This window comes from Acanthisitta chloris, unplaced genomic scaffold, assembly GCF_000695815.1.
Source record: "Acanthisitta chloris isolate BGI_N310 unplaced genomic scaffold, ASM69581v1 scaffold777, whole genome shotgun sequence".
In the NCBI taxonomy this organism is placed as follows: Eukaryota; Metazoa; Chordata; class Aves; order Passeriformes; family Acanthisittidae; genus Acanthisitta; species Acanthisitta chloris.
The window spans coordinates 4,770-21,260 of NW_008681826.1; the positions used below are offsets into that span (position 1 = coordinate 4,770).

General features: G+C 42.3%; 2 protein-coding genes across 2 annotated transcripts in view; one reads left to right on the forward strand and one right to left on the reverse strand.

Annotated features, from left to right (window-relative positions):
* The first annotated feature begins 941 nt into the window (after positions 1 to 941).
* NCOA4 (nuclear receptor coactivator 4) lies at positions 942 to 6,210 on the forward strand. The gene is made up of 9 exons (XM_009078226.1): positions 942 to 1,095; positions 1,544 to 1,684; positions 1,805 to 1,893; positions 2,387 to 2,495; positions 3,107 to 3,178; positions 3,853 to 3,999; positions 4,217 to 5,227; positions 5,572 to 5,661; positions 6,198 to 6,210. Exons 1-9 carry the CDS (start codon positions 955 to 957, stop codon positions 6,201 to 6,203), a joined length of 1,806 nt encoding a protein of 601 aa, XP_009076474.1. The 5' UTR covers positions 942 to 954; the 3' UTR covers positions 6,204 to 6,210.
* A 5,579-nt stretch (positions 6,211 to 11,789) lies between these two features.
* Positions 11,790 to 16,491, reverse strand: part of TIMM23 (translocase of inner mitochondrial membrane 23 homolog (yeast)) — a gene marked incomplete at its 5' end in the record, with an annotated part of 14,637 nt that continues 9,935 nt past the window's right edge. Inside the window, one exon of the mRNA XM_009078227.1 lies at positions 11,790 to 12,283. Within this exon, the coding sequence (XP_009076475.1) occupies positions 12,168 to 12,283 (116 nt within the window). The remainder of the gene's footprint in view (positions 12,284 to 16,491) is intronic.

Genomic DNA, 16,491 nt, shown 5'->3' on the forward strand with positions numbered 1-16,491 from the left:
TACACGTGTACACTTTAATTCTGCTGGGAATTTCCTTAGCTGTCATTGCTGAGGACTTGTTTTCTATAGAATGCTTACTATGAATGTTTAGTTAGTGCTTCAGGAATCCCAGGAAACTCACAGGAGAATCCACACTCTTCAGTAACAAAATACAAAATAAGAAAAAATGCTTACATTGATCCTTCCTGTTTTTACTGGAAACCCATATTATCTTTATTCCCTTAGCTGCAGAATCCTTACCACTATAACTTCTGTAGAAATCTTGTATGTGAGCCCCTTTTACTGGAGGCTGTGCTGAAGCTAAGTAAATTACCTGGGCTGTGACCAGGACCAAAGTAATGGGCAGCTGTTACAAGTTACCTGGGCTGTGACCAGGACAAAAGTAATGGGCTGTTACAAGTTTTGGCCTTTGCAGCTTAGTGAAGACTGATCTGCATAGCTACAGTTGGGTTTTCAGTTGATCAAACTGTTGGAATTTTCTCGTTTGTGGGAGCCAGTTCATTTGCCTGCAGCTGGAAAAAGGATGACCAAAACATTTCCTGGCTCTGGCTGGGCCATTCTGCCCCAGCTCCAGCATTGCTGCCGAACCTTCCCTGGATCAGCCCCTCAGCTCTGGAGTTTGCTGGCTAGGCATAAAAGCTGGAGGAAGGTGGCTGGCAGGGGAGGATTGCTCAAGCTCCTGCAGTTGAAGCTGTTGTCAAGTGTCTGTTGGTTTTCCTGAGATTGTGCAAATTCCGTGGGCCTGTGGGTTCAAGAGACATTTGTTGCTCCTGGAGAAAGCTTCATCTATGTTTAGAAAACTTGCATCCGCACAGAGTCTCAGAGGTTTTTTGTTCACCTTCATAGTGCAGTAGAGCAGATGGTTCTTCATATGATGCCCTTCCTCTTCCATTAAAGAGGAATAGAAACTATTAAGAAATTGTTTTTCCATTGTGTTTCAGGAACACTTCAAGAATGAGTCCACCACAAGATAGAAACAGAAATTCCTGCAGCAGTGAGACTCTGGCAAAGTGCCTTCAAGCAAAGAAGGACTTGGAAACTGCTATATCTGGAATTGTCAAAGCTGAGCAGCAGATAAAAGAGAACTGGCGGGAGGTAATTTAAAATTATTTTTAAAAAATGTTTTAATAACTAACACGACTTTAATGACAGTTTTTATTATTCCAGAGTATGTACTTACTTACATGATGGTCTGAAATTTTCCTAGACTTGCAAGCAGTGTCATTTGGTCATGCTCTTGATAAAGCTATTCCTGTATTACTAGCTTAGGCGTGCAGAGTTTCCTAAAGCTGTTGGTTGAAACATCAGAATAGAGAGATGTGGCAAGTAACATTTGTTCTTTGACACTTCTTTAAAGGTAGCCTAGGAGCTTTTACTATCTCGAGTCGTGTGGTGCTGTGGGTGGCTGTGAGTAGTTTCTCAGAAATAAATTTCTCCAAAAATACTACTTATCTCTGACAAATAGTATTTTGTAATCAGTGCAGCACACGTTTCTTCATGGCATTTGAGAGATGTTGCAGAAATGGTCCGTGTTACCTTCCAGGTCAAAGCAAAGATCCACAGCCACATCAGCCGCCACCTGGAATGCCTGCGGAGCCGCGAGGTGTGGCTGTTTGAGCAGGTGGACCTCATCCAGCAGCTCAAAGAGGAAGCACTGCAGCAGCAGGCACAGCAGCTCTACTGGGTGAGGTTTGCTTCTCACTTGTTGCACTGGCATTTTAATGCAAACTTTGTCTTTGCAAGTATTTTCACAGTTTGAGTCCTAGAAGCCAAAACAAGAACATGTGTTTTGTCTTCCATGCAGTATTTGGGACAGTTCAATTGCCTTATTCATCAGCTGGAACGCTCCTATAGCAATGAACTAGCAAACCAGATTTCAGTTTGCCTGGAGAGGTAAGTATGTTTTATGATGCAAGTTAACACAGTTGGTTTTATTTTGACTTGCGAATTTAATCCGATTTTTGATTCCAGTAGAACTAGTAATAGATTTCACTTACTGTTCCTCCATTTTTAATGGTTCCTAGAAATAAGTTCTTTAAAGCAGTCTGAGATGATTCCTGTCATGGTTTTTTTTAAATCTTAGATTGAAAAAACAGGACTGTAATGAGTAGGGGAGGTACTCATCTATGCAGATTTTTGAGTATTAGTTGTTGAAGGCAGTTGTCGTAAGAAGGTAAAACTTGTGTTTTGCTGGCATTTTATTCTGTTCTTGGTTTGTGGATAAGCATCTTTTTCTTGCATGCAAGTATTAAAAGCCTATTTTGTTCCCTAATTAGTGGCAAGTTCAGCTTGGAAGCCTTTTATGAAATAATGGACAGACTTCTAAAACAGGACAGATGAAGACTGTGATTTTACTTTTTTTTTTGTCTTTGTCTTTCTCTCTTAGACTGGCGAGTCTTACTCTTAAACCAGAAGAGTCTTCCATCCTGAATTTTGAGGCTGATACATCTTACCTTCGCCAGGCTATTACCTCATTTGGTTCAATTAAAACAATGGTATGCATCAAGATTTTCCTGGGTTGGAATACTTGCCTCAAAAAAAAGAAGTTTTTTTTTCAGTAGCATGATATGTTCCAAGTGGAATTTCTGGTTTTAGTTACAGTTTGAATGGATCCTGTGTAGGAGTCATAGAGTTTTAAGTGTATAATAAGTACACAGTGGTTTATTAACTATTGCATGTTTTCATTTTCATTGAGTTGAGTTATTTGGTTATGTACATGTTATTTTAATGTAGTTTGGCAGAGGATGAGGGAATGACTACTGTATTCTTACTCTATTCCAGCAGTCGAAATCTTGCTGTTTTCTTTAGATAGCAATAGTTAATACACTATGGAGGGCTTTCTGTGATAAAAATGGATTTTGAGATTCTTATGCAAGCAACATATTTCCTGTATTAGTGGAGACAGTTCTCTTAAAGAAAGTGAACTGAAGGTAGTATTTTTATAGTCAATCTTTCTCCATTCTGTTTGTAAGTGATGAGAACATTTGTTAGCCATTAAGCACTGACCAATTGGTTGTAACTGCACATTACTTCTGCTTTATTATAGAATTCGTCCTAGAAACTGGATAAAAATGGAGATTTAAATTAACTTTTACTTTTCTTTCAGCAAACCTCAGAGAGAGAGAGTGCTGCTCCCTGGTTCCCAGGGCAGAACTGTGCCCTGATGAACTGTGAGCAGGTAAGATTAACACTCACATCAGCGAGTCTTTAATTGCATTAAAGGAAAGAGGAGAACTCAAGCATATTGTGTGAGTCTGCTTGAGTAGTGACTTCTGTTTGGTTCTTAGGATGCTTAAGCAGCCAGTAACAGTGGCTGTGGTGGTGAGCATTAGTGGTCTGATGTTGTAGCTGCTACAGGAACATGCAGGAACATAGTGTGAAAGTGTATGTGGAGTGTGACTATCAGTCAGAATTTTTTAACTGCCTGTTCCTTGACATTGTTAAGCCGGGACTTGGAATTATCCAATTCCTTTTAATACAGAAACTAACTGGAAATCTTGTGTTGGGCTCTGCACAGACAGTGTCAGGCAAGGAGGGTAGGAAGTTAGTAATGGGAACTGGGGTCAGGAGGAGGGTTGTGGCTGGTTACACATCTCAGGGCTGTGTGGTTTAGAAGTTGTTGCTTCCCTTTCTTGTAATTTGCTCTGTGAAGAATCTGGGATTACAGAACAGTCTCCCAGTGCAGTGGCTTCAAGGCATATAGGCAATTGAAGATTTACTTTTGATAATTAGAAGGGACCGGTTTGTCTTTTGGTGCAGAAATACTGACACATGTTGAATGCCTGTGTTGATGTTCAGCATAGATTGCCTCGGGAATTAGACTTTCTCATGACCAAGAACATTGTTTCTCAGCAGAAGACACTGTGTGGCACAGTGAGTGCCTCCCTGGCTGACTGGTTACTTGGCAGCAGACCTGTGGGTGTTCGCCAGGCTCCCTATGTTCCCAGCACCAATCTGGAGGAATGGGTTACGCAGCAGTGTGTGTCGGAGCCCAGCCAGGTAAGCCTTCTGTGCACTAACCTAGTGTTTACTACACAGTATCTGATTACAGGCAGAATATGGTGAGAATTAAACCTTCTGTAATGCTCTGCATTCTGCCTCATGTTCAACTAATACTTTGGCACTTATTATCTGAATGCTCCAAGCTGTAACTATGCGAAGTTACTGACCATTGCCTTTTAGTGTTAATAGATGTATTTCAATGTGTCTTTACTAGGATTTGAATTCTCCCAAAGTCTGTTATTTTGAGCAAGCTTGGGGAAATTTGAAAGATTTGGAGAACTGGCTCCTGCAGAATCAACATGATGTTGCTGGGAAGACAGACTCCCCCCCTGGCCGCAAGGACTCCACCTCTACTTTCAACTCATCCTTCTCCACTGTTGACAAGGTGGAGGAATTGGAATCCCTTGGACAAGAAGAGATGGACCTTTCTGACTGGCTGCTTACTCCTGACACGGAAAATGGAAGTACTGCTTCAAATGAGAAATGGAAGTGGGAATTTAAACCTTTTAGGGAAGAGCGCAATTTGAATGATTGGCTCCTCAAAGCTGAAACATGTACCAGTTGTCGTGGCAGCCAGATCAAAAGTGTGGAAATTGAGAACCTGGGAAATCTGAAGTGCCTGAATGAGCATCTTGATGGAAAGAAATCACCCACTACATCTGCTGTGAATGCTTGGCTTCTTCAGCATCCCCAGGCCCCCTTTAAAGTGGAAGATGTGTGCAAAGGTAATGAGCTGTGTTCCAGCTTTTCGGAATGCGTGTGCGATGAAAACTGTGGAAAAGAGGCTCTTTGTAAATGGCTTCTGAAGAAAGATGGGAAGGATAAAAATGGAGTTCCAGTCAGCCAGAAAGACGTACCAGACCCTGAGCACGAGAAGATCAAGTCTGCTGCCAATACCTGGCTTAACCCCACACAGCAGCTCACAGGGGGACCTGTGAGTGCAGAGAAAGCAGATTATTCAGCAGAGATCGCAGAACCCTTGAAAGTGTTGCTGGAAAGGCCTCTGACAAGCTGGCTGGCCAAGGCTGAGCACAAAGCAGAGAGTGCAGAAGAAAAGGCGAGTCGAGAAAAAGCAGACAATAGTTTCAAGAGTCCTTTCCTAGACCTCTTGGCTCCATTCCACCTCCCCTTGAATGTAAACAGTTGGGTGTTGACTTCAAATGACCTAGAAAATGCAAACACGCCTCCAGTGGAAGACAAGTGGCTTCTGCGCAAGAAAGCACAGGTGAGCCCAAGGTTTTGTTACTGCTGTGTCTTATGTACTGGGTTTATTGTTTTACTGAATTTAATGACTTCCTTCTCTTCCAAACTCATAGCTCTTCTGGATAATACTGACTGACACTTCTTAGGTTTCATATCTCTTGGAATGTTTTCATGATTATTAATTACTTAACACAAAACAAGTTAATATGTTTTGCTAAATGAAGAAAGTATTCATCTCAAAGGCTTGGAAGACGCTTCTGATTTTAATTTTGAACACGTTTCTGTTTTGGTTTTGAACGCTTTATTGAAAATAATCAGAATATATTTATGTTTGGGGATCACTGATTAAGGTGACTGTTCTTTCAGGACTTTGGCCTTCCTACAGTCTGTGACCTTTTTGCCTGTATGAAACTCGGCGGAGATAATGAGAAATGGCTGTATCGGTCTCCTTTACAGGTAGGATGCACAGTGTATTACAACAGCTAAGCTGGGGGTACAGAACACAGGCACTGGCAGCTAATGGTCATCATCTAAGTCTAGAGTTTAACAGTGTTTTAAGTTCCTCCTTACAGACCTTTTTAACAGCTTGGACCATTCTCCTTTGTCATGATTCCTTCTCTTTTGATCACAAGCTTATGTTCTTGTGTAAATTACTCACCTGATTGACACTTAGTTTGCTTGTAACTAGAATGTGCAATTAATGTGCAAATTTCCAGGCAGCTTCTTGTTTACATCAGTAATGTATTTACAGCTGACATCATGTTTTTCCTTGCTGCCAAGGTAACTTTATCATTGTTTTTGAAATCATGGAAATGGTCCTTAGCAGGAAAGCTTCAAACCCTAAAAGGCAAGATACTCAGTTCTAGGAAGAACTTTAGTATGATTTTTTTTCTTTCCCCATGGTATCTTATACTGTTTTGTTTGGTTGTTTTTTTTTCAAAGTGCTGCTTTCTATTTATCAAAGAGAATAACCTCATTTTAAAATTGTTTAGATGTGAAGAACTGGAAGTGTGGAAATGATCTCGTTCCTGCTATCAGTCGCACGTGCTGAGTGACTGCAGCCAGCTGAATTCTTGTGTTTTGTGTTTGGCCATCTGCTTTTTCTTCTAAGATTATAACAGAGAGAGAGATTCCTCCTATAACAGAGTTATGGTGCAGAAGATGCCTTTTTGTTAATGATTAATTCTGAAATGTAAACCCACCGAACATAAGTAAACTGATGCTATAGAGGTGTTAGCAAATTCCTATCTGTTTATGGGAATACAAGGATCATCTTTAATGGGTTGTCACTTGTAGTATGTTGAAGCCAGTGCAAGTATGAAGCAAAATCTTCCTGGTGCCGTGAACATTCACCTTTGGCAGTGACTTTCAAAGTCCTGCTGTTCCTTTCAGCTGCTACAATATTGTCATGAGTTGGGATTCAGCTTGCTGGGGTTGCAGGGTGACTTAGGTTGTATTTGGAAGCAATTTCTTTTATTGAGCAGTTGCTAACTTTGGAGGTTTCATTTGCATCTTGTATTGGTGCATCTCCCAGCTATGTGTAGTCCAGATTTGGAAAAAGACATGGATTTATGGGACCTGACACATGACAGAATTGGTAACTTGTTTTAAAATGAAAACTTTCAAGCCATTCAGTGAACAGGGCAGTGTGTTAATTTTCATGCAGAGGCAGATCAGGTCCTACCATGTCCCCAGCATTTAATAACTACTTGAATATCACTGAAAAAGCTGTAAAATGAAATGTGTGTGTTTCTGCTAGTTCTTTTATTGACTAAACCACTGGAAAGCAGGCATCTTAGCCACATAATATTTAAAGGTAATATTTGGGGAATTAAATGCCCTTCAGCAGTTTGATGTCATGTTGTTTAATGGGGAAGCTTGACAAACTGTGGCTCTCACTGGTGCAGCTAAAAGGTGTTTACTCTGTGGATTTCCATGTGACTGTGCATGTGAAAATGGGCTCCAGTCACTCAGATCTCTCTAGCTGTGGACATAATATGAGCAATACCTCTTCGAATAGTTAGCATTTTTGGCCCATAGCAAAGAGTACAAAGATTTTAGATGGAAATGTGGATCAGGCCTGTCAGCCTCTATGAAAAAAAACTGTGAAGTTGCATAGTTCCTGGTGTAGCTTCTACTCATTTAACAAATTGATCTTAATGACCATAAAACAGCCTCTCATTCTTCCCATCCCTGCAGCCTGCCTGGGAGTAAAAGTGATTTTTGCTCTTCACAACCCTGTAGAAAAGAAATTGTCATCATCTGACCTTGGTATCACTTTGCAGTGTGAACACATTCCCATCTGATGGAATCTGTGCATTTGTTCAGAAGTTTTTAACCTGAGAAGGGGGACACTGAACATCTGAAACAGACCCCAAAGGGCTTAACATCAGCCAAACACTTGAGGCTTTTGTACTTGGGGCTTTCTGCTGGGGGCAGAAAGTGGTTTTGGAAGTTCACTTTCCCCTTTAACATGTCCTTGTTGCTGCATGGGAAGACTGCACTGTGACCAACCCCAGTAATAGCCTAATGTGATTAGCAGTTGAACTTGCTGAAGGTGATTGATGTGCAGCCCACCTCTTGTTGTTAATTCCTTGTAGTTTTGTGTGCTACTTTGTCAGTTCATTATGAGCCTTTAAAACTTGGGGGTATGTATTCCTTTACTTACTTAACTGACTTGTTATCACTAATTGATATTTATGTTAAACATTAATTAGTCTTTTCCATTAAAAAATAATTGCAACCAAAGTGTGTGTTACATCTCTTTTGCAAGATGGTCAACAAAAAATGCTGTGGCATGTTGCTTAATTAGCCTCTGTGTGGAAGCTGCTGCACACACCTAGTACCACACTGCAAGATGAGCCCCTGGACACAGCTGGTGTGTCTGACCCACCAGGGCTTACTCAGCTCCTGTAACAACTGCAGGCTTAGACACAATGACACATTTGTTCCTTATCATTCCTGAATACTTAAAGGAGATTCATGGATTTTAGTAGCTTTTGGTCCTCTTCTTGTGCAATTGGAAGTGGGTTCCTCTCTGGCTCTTCTGGTTTTTTGAACATCAGAGTTCCTGCACGATTGGTTCCTCCTTTGAGGATGTTCCATTCCTTTAAACTCCAGCCTGCATTGTTCCATTAAGAGAACATTCTCACAAGGCAGCTAGGCCTGGCAGCCTTGCAACCACAATACCTTGAATGTCATGTGTGGGTGTGCATGCACACATTTTTTTAAAACTGAAGTGCAGCCACATGCAGGACTCCTGAATGTGTATGCCAAAAACTGAAGTTCTTCATTAGAAGTAGCCACGTGCAGGACTCCTGAATGTGTATGCCAAATGTTTAGCTTTCAACGATGGGGGGAAAAAGATACTTTTTTTCCCATAGTCATCCTATAGCATCAAGAGAAAAGAATGTAATTTGTGGCTTCTCAAGCATTTGTGGAGCTTTCTTTGAATATCTAAGGTTACCAGATTGATGCCTTGTACTGTCTTCATTAGAAGTAGCCACGTGCAGGACTCCTGAATGTGTATGCCAAATGTTTAGCTTTCAACGATGGGGGGAAAAAGATACTTTTTTTCCCATAGTCATCCTATAGCATCAAGAGAAAAGAATGTAATTTGTGGCTTCTCAAGCATTTGTGGAGCTTTCTTTGAATATCTAAGGTTACCAGATTGATGCCTTGTACTGAGGAATGCTTCTTCCCTCCTCTCATACCCTTCTGGAACAGGGTGCCACAGGGTTCCAGGGGCAGCAGTCTGCACATAACCTTGGCCCCAAACCAGCTGTGGTACAAGTCAGGCAGCTGTTGTCACAGGGCAGGGAGAGAGGGACTGACAGGGGGAAGAGCCACCCAAAGGGAACACACAACAGGTATCAATGATGCTGTGGAAGTACCAAAGAGGGTTGTGGTACCCAGCGCTGTCCCTGCGCTGGATAGCATTCAACAGCACAGCCCAATGCTCATGGACTACACAAAGCTCCACTTCAAACACACCAATTTCCCATTGAGAATTTATTAAGCACTGGGGTAACCTTCTGTTAAAGCATAAAAAAGGATTTGTCCCCCTTCTTCTGAAGTCACAGGAAACACAGGCTCTGAACACTGATCATTTTTCTGCCCTAACACATTTGCCTTCTGTTTTCCGAAGCAGCTTCCACTTCAGTGAAGCTGGAGACTCCTACTGTGACCAGTGATTTTCAACAAATTACCCCAGCCATAAGAGAAGCCACCTGCTGACAGGGAATGGTGCAAGTGGTTTGCCTTTCTGTCCCAAAGACTAAGCAAAAGCAGCTTTACAAGATTCAAAAAGCTTTCATTACACCTGTTCTCTCAGGCTCCCTCCCTTGCTGCCTTGGATCCATGAGCAAAGCTAGATACCATGACTGGCATCAAAACCTCACTCTTCAAGATGGCCAAGGTCTCTCATGCTCACACACTTACATAACACTGCATGGGAGGGATGGAACTTGCTTGCCAAATCCTGTTTACAACTTACGTAACACTGCATGGGAGGGATGCAACTTGCTTGCCAAATCCTGTTTACAACTTGCTTTTACTTCCTTTTATTCCTACTGAACTTGTATATACCTCTGGTCACAATTTAAAGTAGCAACTTAGAATTGTTAGCCATTAAACTGTGAGCAAGGTATGTCTTGACATAGAGTTGGTCACAATTTAAAGTAGCAACTTAACGACTGTTGCCATTAAATTGTGAGCAAGGTATGTCTTGACATAGAGTATCATAACGATGTTATCTGTATTCCATACATGCAATTCACCTCCCTCACTGCTGCCTCCATGGTGATTCCATTCCATGGCTCAAACTATGGATCACTCCATACACAAACAGATTATGAACCAAAGCTTTAATAGCTGTAATACAGCTATTTCAGAAAAATGCACTCAGCAGTGGCCCTGAGGCAATCAATTCCAGGAAATCTGAAGTTACTGCAGACCAGATAATGCTAAGTTGTTCAATAGTCAGCCTAGCCTTAAGTTTGTGCTAACTCTGAACTTGAAAAAGCTTGTTCCTACATAATCTCCAGTGCACCTAAAGGAGAAAAGACATTTATTAAACTTCCCAGTTTTCCCACTTCAGTTAGGGTAGAGAGCTCCTGGGTTATATTTTAGTCCTGAAAAAAGTCTCTAGAAAACCTAAAAGATACATTGCAGAGTTCCTGACATGTAAAAAGCAACCCCTGCCCACCATCAGCCCTGAAAGCAGCTCTCAATCCTTCATCCAGCAAGGGCAAGAGTGCAGGAACAGAAGTCCAATTAATGGCAACCAGGAATTGTGGGGGGAGGAACTCGCTGATGCCAGTGGGGAGAGAAAAAGCCCAGAAGAGCGAGCACACTTTTCCTGATGTCTCAACATGACAGTGCTGCACAGCCAGTGCCTACATCACCTCTGTGCAGCCTGTGAGTAGGGGACAGTTTCACTGGGGGTACAGCCCTTGGAAAATGCATGCTAGAAAGTACAGCTCTGCCACCACAACAGCAATATGCAGCCCACTACAGACTGTGGAACATAAGGCTTAACAAAACCCAGCACTGACAGCATCTAATATGGCCTGGTATGCAAGCAAAGCTGTCCAACTGTCAGGGCTCATTAGCTGGAGCACTTGCTCTACAAAAAGCTGGTCTCAGTGACTGCCTCGTAAGGAGGTTTCTTAGCAAAGCTGCATTTCTTCTTGGAGGAAGGGAAGAGCTACCACCTTCCCTTGACTACTTTTTTGTTGGGTGCATTGTAGTTATCAAGAGCTGTCTCAGTAGGGAGAACTCAAATTCTCACTTTGCATTAAGTTGACTACAGAGCAGGAAGTTTCCAGTTTTTCCCTTGCCCTGCCTTCACATTGTCTTCAGACCTGTTTAATAATTTACCTGTCTAAATATTTAAACATTGAAGGAATGAGCTGTTATACAGTAACTCTAATTACTGAACTAATTCACAACTTACTGTTTAATTTATGTACAAATGATGCTTGGTACATGGCTTAATTTTAACACTGGAGAAGATTTAGGTTTATCACAGGCTTCATTCTGCCAATAACCTAGAAATGGTATTTCAGGCAAAAAGCTTCCTGCTAAGTAGAAGTCCTGTAATAGGCAACAAAAAGAGTCTTTATACTGTTTGGTTTCTAGCTGTTGGCTAAATGAATTCTGAGATACTGGAGCACCCAAGTGTTCTGATAATCCACTGACAGCTGCTCTGCAACAGCAATGGTTCCTCATCCAGAAACATCTAGTTCCTTAATTATTAGAGCAAGTAAGGGAGTGGAGTCAAGCCCTGGTATGCCTCACCACAACCATGCAACAGGACACAATCAGCCTGTTAGTCCACTTCCACACCCCCAGGAGCTGATCACACTGGTCCTTCAAAACAAGTCTGTCAATAAGTCACTGGATGCAGCACATTTTTGTCTTATCAGTAGCAGAAACAGCAAAGGATAGAAATAACATTGAGTAAGTACCACCCTTTTTATTAACGATGATGTCCCTTTTTACAGCTTGCCTGGTGCTGTCAGAATAACAAGCCTTGCCCTGTGCCAGTTGCTGCAGGGCTGGCTGGCTGTGCATGCACACTGAGACTGCAGAGAATGCTCTACAGACACAGACTTTATCAGGCAGCACTAGCCAACCAACCTGGCAGCGCAGCTATGGGACTCGAGCACACCTCGGAGCTCTGCCCCAAGGCTAGCTGGTGGGCATGTCAGGGAGACTCTGTCTTGGTGGCCACTCTGTTCACTTGCAGGTCCAACAAACATTGCTACCTCTCCAGCAACTGGCTGGTGGGATGGAAAGGGCCAGTCCAGCTACGTGGTGTCAAGAGGTTCCTCCCAGCAAAGCTTCCTTCAGTTTCACGCTAATTGTAAATAAAATAGGAAGGGGCACCAGATAGATCTCACAACTGATTTGATTGGTGACTATGCAAGCAAGTCCTCTGTCCAGCACTGGCTCCCTGCTCAGAGGGACTGCCGGGCTAGGGAGCCCTTCATGTGCTCCCAGTTGTTATACAGAGCGTAGAGACCAGTCAGTGTCAGACCTGCAATACCACCTCGTGCTATCCCACGCACTCCACCTGAAAGAGAAAAACACATTAAAGCTCGTTAAAGTTAATTCAGGGAAACAGTTGGTTACAGCAACTTCCAAGAAGCTGTTTAAATCCAGAGGTATCTTAATGAAACAGTTTTTCTTTCTTGAGTAACTTTCCAGAAAGGGTCTCTGTGCTAATTCTACCTTCCCCTCAAACCTGCTGCCAGGCTCAAGGTCAGTCATCCCTGATCCTGACACTAATTCTGCTGGTATGACTTCCTCTCAAACTGTGTTAGCACTACTGCCTCGGGGAGCCACTATGGAGCACTGGAAGCAAAGATGGCCTTTCCAAAGTCCTACTTAATCTATTCCATCCTTCCTCAACACAGTGTTTACAGTTAGGATCTCCACCTGCTTTAAGAACTCCCCCACTTAGGTTTTCAGATGGTAACCAGCTCTGGGCAGCAGGAGAAAGGGCAGGAGGGAAATAAGTGAACACAGCAGCAGCTGACGTGGACATTGACCTTGGGCTTCTGATTCATGATGGCCATCATGCAGAACCTATCACTCCTGACCTTGGGCTTCTGATTCACGATGGCCATCATGCAGAACCTATCACTCCTCACGTCTTTAGAATTTTAAAATATTTTGATTGATAAAATAACAAGCAGATGGAAGGGATCAACTGGCAAGAATGTACTAGGGCACACATTGAAAACTTTATTATTCAACATTATCACCTCACAATGGCAAAAAGGGAGTCACACAAGTGATTAAAGTGTTTATTTGTTGCTCACTCTGGTGAGCATCTTAGCATAAGCTAAAAATACAGGGCAAGTTTGGCTACTACCTGCAGCCTGTACTACCTACAGGGGCAGAAGTAGAGACTTCTGTTGCTTATACTAAACAGCACAATGCTGCTGTTTCTCAGTAGTAGAAAGTGCCTTGGCAGAGCTCCCAGAATGCACTTTGAAGTGCACAGAAACACCTGAGAGTCTGACCCTCAATGCTAGGAAAACTTTACTGAATTTGATTCTGCAATGTTTATCATTGCAGCTGAAGCAAGTTAGATAATGTGTACAGTGTATAGCACAAGGCCAGTTTCTGCTTACAGCGAGATAAAACCTGCCTGATTATTGGTGAAACTGGCAGTGCAATTCAGGTTTCTTGAACATGAAAACAAATGCATCTCAGTAACCAGAGAGATTTGTAATTTTTTTCCATTATGGGTCATAAAGTTGTCTCACAGAATCACTGCTAGGCTTGTAGTGGGGCAGAAGCTGTGGTGTCAGCTAGATTGAGACTATGTTACCTGTGCTGCAAGGTTAAATGGATTTCACTGGAGTTGTAAAAACCTCCTCATGTTGCCCAAACATGCAATGAAACCAAGAAGCTGCACAAGTGATAGCAGAAGTAGGACTTTGTGTGCTGGAAGCTGTATCTGGCCATGGTTTCTAGAAATTTTATTGCCAGTCCAGCTGTGAGTTTTTGGGAAATAAGCCTGGGTTCACTGCCCCAGGTGTTTAGAATTCAAGAGCTCTAAGGAAAGTCCTAGTGTATATGTTCCTACATGCCTAAATCAGGATTTAGGAACACAAATGCAGACTTCTGATTTTGCTAACTGATCCTGAATTTGTTGCACAAAAAGCTTTTCATGTGAAGGGGTTGCAGCTGGGTACACAGAACAAACCAAGGCCAAAAGCCACAGGTGAAATGTAAAGGACACTTTGTGCAAAACAAGTATTTGAGATAATCTGCAAAAATACTGACTGCTTCTTACTGCTGGGAAAATGAATAAAATGTTACAGAGCCTGGTTTTCTGCTGCTCATATCAGGAAGCAACTGATCACAGCAGAAACCCCCAAAGGAAGCTCATAGCCATTACCATGTACAGGGAAATACATGAAATATGGAACATTCAGAACAATGCAGTACAGAGCTATGACTATTCCCATAGAGCACAATGCAGTACAGAGCTATGACTATTCCCATAGGCTCTTCTCTCAGCCCCCAGGTTCAATTCCTCTCTTTTCCCCTTAAAATCCTGTTCTTCCTATGGAAGTAAAGGTAGGTTGAAGGCTGATCGAGCCTGGTTCCAGATTCTGTGAAGTCAGGATTGTACAAGAAAGGTATCTCCTCTAATTTGGATAGCTGAGGCACTTTCTAGCCCCTGTGCAGACTGAAGCCATTCTGCTCTTAACACAATGCACGTTAGTATTTTCACTGCTGAAGTCAGCCAGGTGAGGATGGCATCTCTGAACCCACTTGCAAAGTGTCCACCACAGAGGCTACAGCTGTTTGTAAGCTTGCAGACAACTCAGGGACATTGCTGAAGAAACGTTTCAGTGGAAGTCTGTTCCTGAACAGGAGCTAAGCTTGTTCTGTTGGTACAGGTGCACTATTGAGAGAAAATATCCAAGAAAACATGCAAGAAATGTTTCTTACCAGGTTCTCTGTGTTTCTGCTACAAAGTTTTACCAGTAACTGGTTTCTGAACTACCCATAGTAATTACCAAAGAAGGGAAAGAAAAAACTTTCCTTTCCCTAACTGGTCAGATTTGCATTTGAGTAAATACAGCCAGGTCTGTGGCAGACTTCAAAGACTAATGCACGGGGCAGAACACAGCCCAGTTGCTGGGCAGGAAATATTAGGCCCTCTGAGGATTAACTTTTAAACAAAAATAAATTCTCCACTCCCATCCCAGCTGCGTTTGCATGATAGAACACATTCCCACCCTTCCTCTGTAATCACTCTCTGCTAGCCTCTGATACCAAGTCTGCCTTGACAAACCCTGCTAGAAATGGTCATAAGCCTCTAATCTTGCATGTCTGAGTAAGATAAAGGTCCCAGCTGGCAGACAGTTCTGAAAACAGGTATTTTGAGCTCAGGCACCTTGCACAATAGTTGAGAACTGCTATGGGTTTCCAAAGATACACCTGATGCTCTCTCTAAATGGGAGTTTAGTTCTCTGGCTGTAGCTGCTGCACCCTTTCACCATGAAGTATTGTCTCTCTTCTGGGCATTTAGAGCGGGTTCCAGAGCACACTGTGCCATGACACAGCACCCAAACAGCACAGCTCTGCATTTCTTTGTGGTAGGAGCCACTCCTAACACTGAACTGGATTTGTACAGCAGGCATGAGGGCAAAATCTTCCATTTAGAGTCTTACTGCCTCTATCCACTTGTTTAAGGCAAGAACCATCCAAGGGCAAACATTGGAAATGCCTTAACTGAGACCTCAACCCACACACTTATGCCAAACCAAAGAAGTGCAACTGTTACATTGTGATTACTTTCCCCTGTTACAGTCTCTCCATACTCTGAATGAAAACAGTTTCTTTGCCTTTAGTGCTTCCAGGAACAGAAATATTTTTAAATGGTTTAAAGGGCTCAACTTCTCAAATGTAAAAGGCAATCCCAGTTTTGCTCCAACTCGAGCACAGTGCAGCTAACCAGACCAGCTGAACCATCAAGCAGACATTTGATTGAACATCTCTGGGTAGTCCTATGTCACTAGAAAATTTGAAGTTTCTTCCTGCTGCTCCATAGCTTCACTTTATAAAACTTTTAAAGTGTGGACAAAGTCTGTGGATACAAAAATTACCGAGGAAACCAATAAACTAGTAGTATTGTAGTTAAAATACAGAAACAACAAAAACTTACAACAGGGAACTTTTCCTGTAGTTATACAGCTAAAATACAAAAAGTGGAAATTTACAATTTCATTTACAAGTTCAGAAGTACTAGAGCTGTTGAAATTACTTTGCAAACATGGCCAAAATTTCCTGTCTTCTCACCCAGTGAGAGCAGCACCTGACTGACAGGAGGCTACTTCAGCTACTGTAAATGGCACCAAGAAACCTGCAAATCCCTGCAGCACTGAGAACTTAGTTCACTGTTTCTGCCTAGCAAAGCTGGGCAGGAGGCAGCACATGGCCATGAGGCCACACATGTTTTTAGACATCAGTACTCGAGTAACTAAAAAAGTCTCAACAAGCTGCTACCCATAGTGTCTGCTTGTACTTTGTCCTTATCTCTTCCTGATTTCAGGCCTGAAACAAAATCCTTTCACTAAACACCATTTGATTGATAACACTATAGACTGCTTATGTTAAAAGAGGCTCTAACAGAGGTTCTTAATTTCTAAACTGCCTGACAGCTCTAAACTTCAGCGACCAGAAGGAAATATTTAAAAATGCAGACAAGTAAGATATCCCAGGCCATACCTCCAGTAGTCCCTCAAAAACTCCTCT

Bases quoted from the DNA above. Each gene is read 5' to 3' on its own strand.
- NCOA4 (XM_009078226.1), top strand. From the start codon at position 955: ATGAGTCCACCACAAGATAGAAACAGAAATTCCTGCAGCAGTGAGACT. The intron at 1,894-2,386 runs GTAAGTATGTTT...TTTCTCTCTTAG, and splicing joins ATTTCAGTTTGCCTGGAGAG to ACTGGCGAGTCTTACTCTTA. The intron at 3,179-3,852 runs GTAAGATTAACA...ATTGTTTCTCAG, and splicing joins CCCTGATGAACTGTGAGCAG to CAGAAGACACTGTGTGGCAC.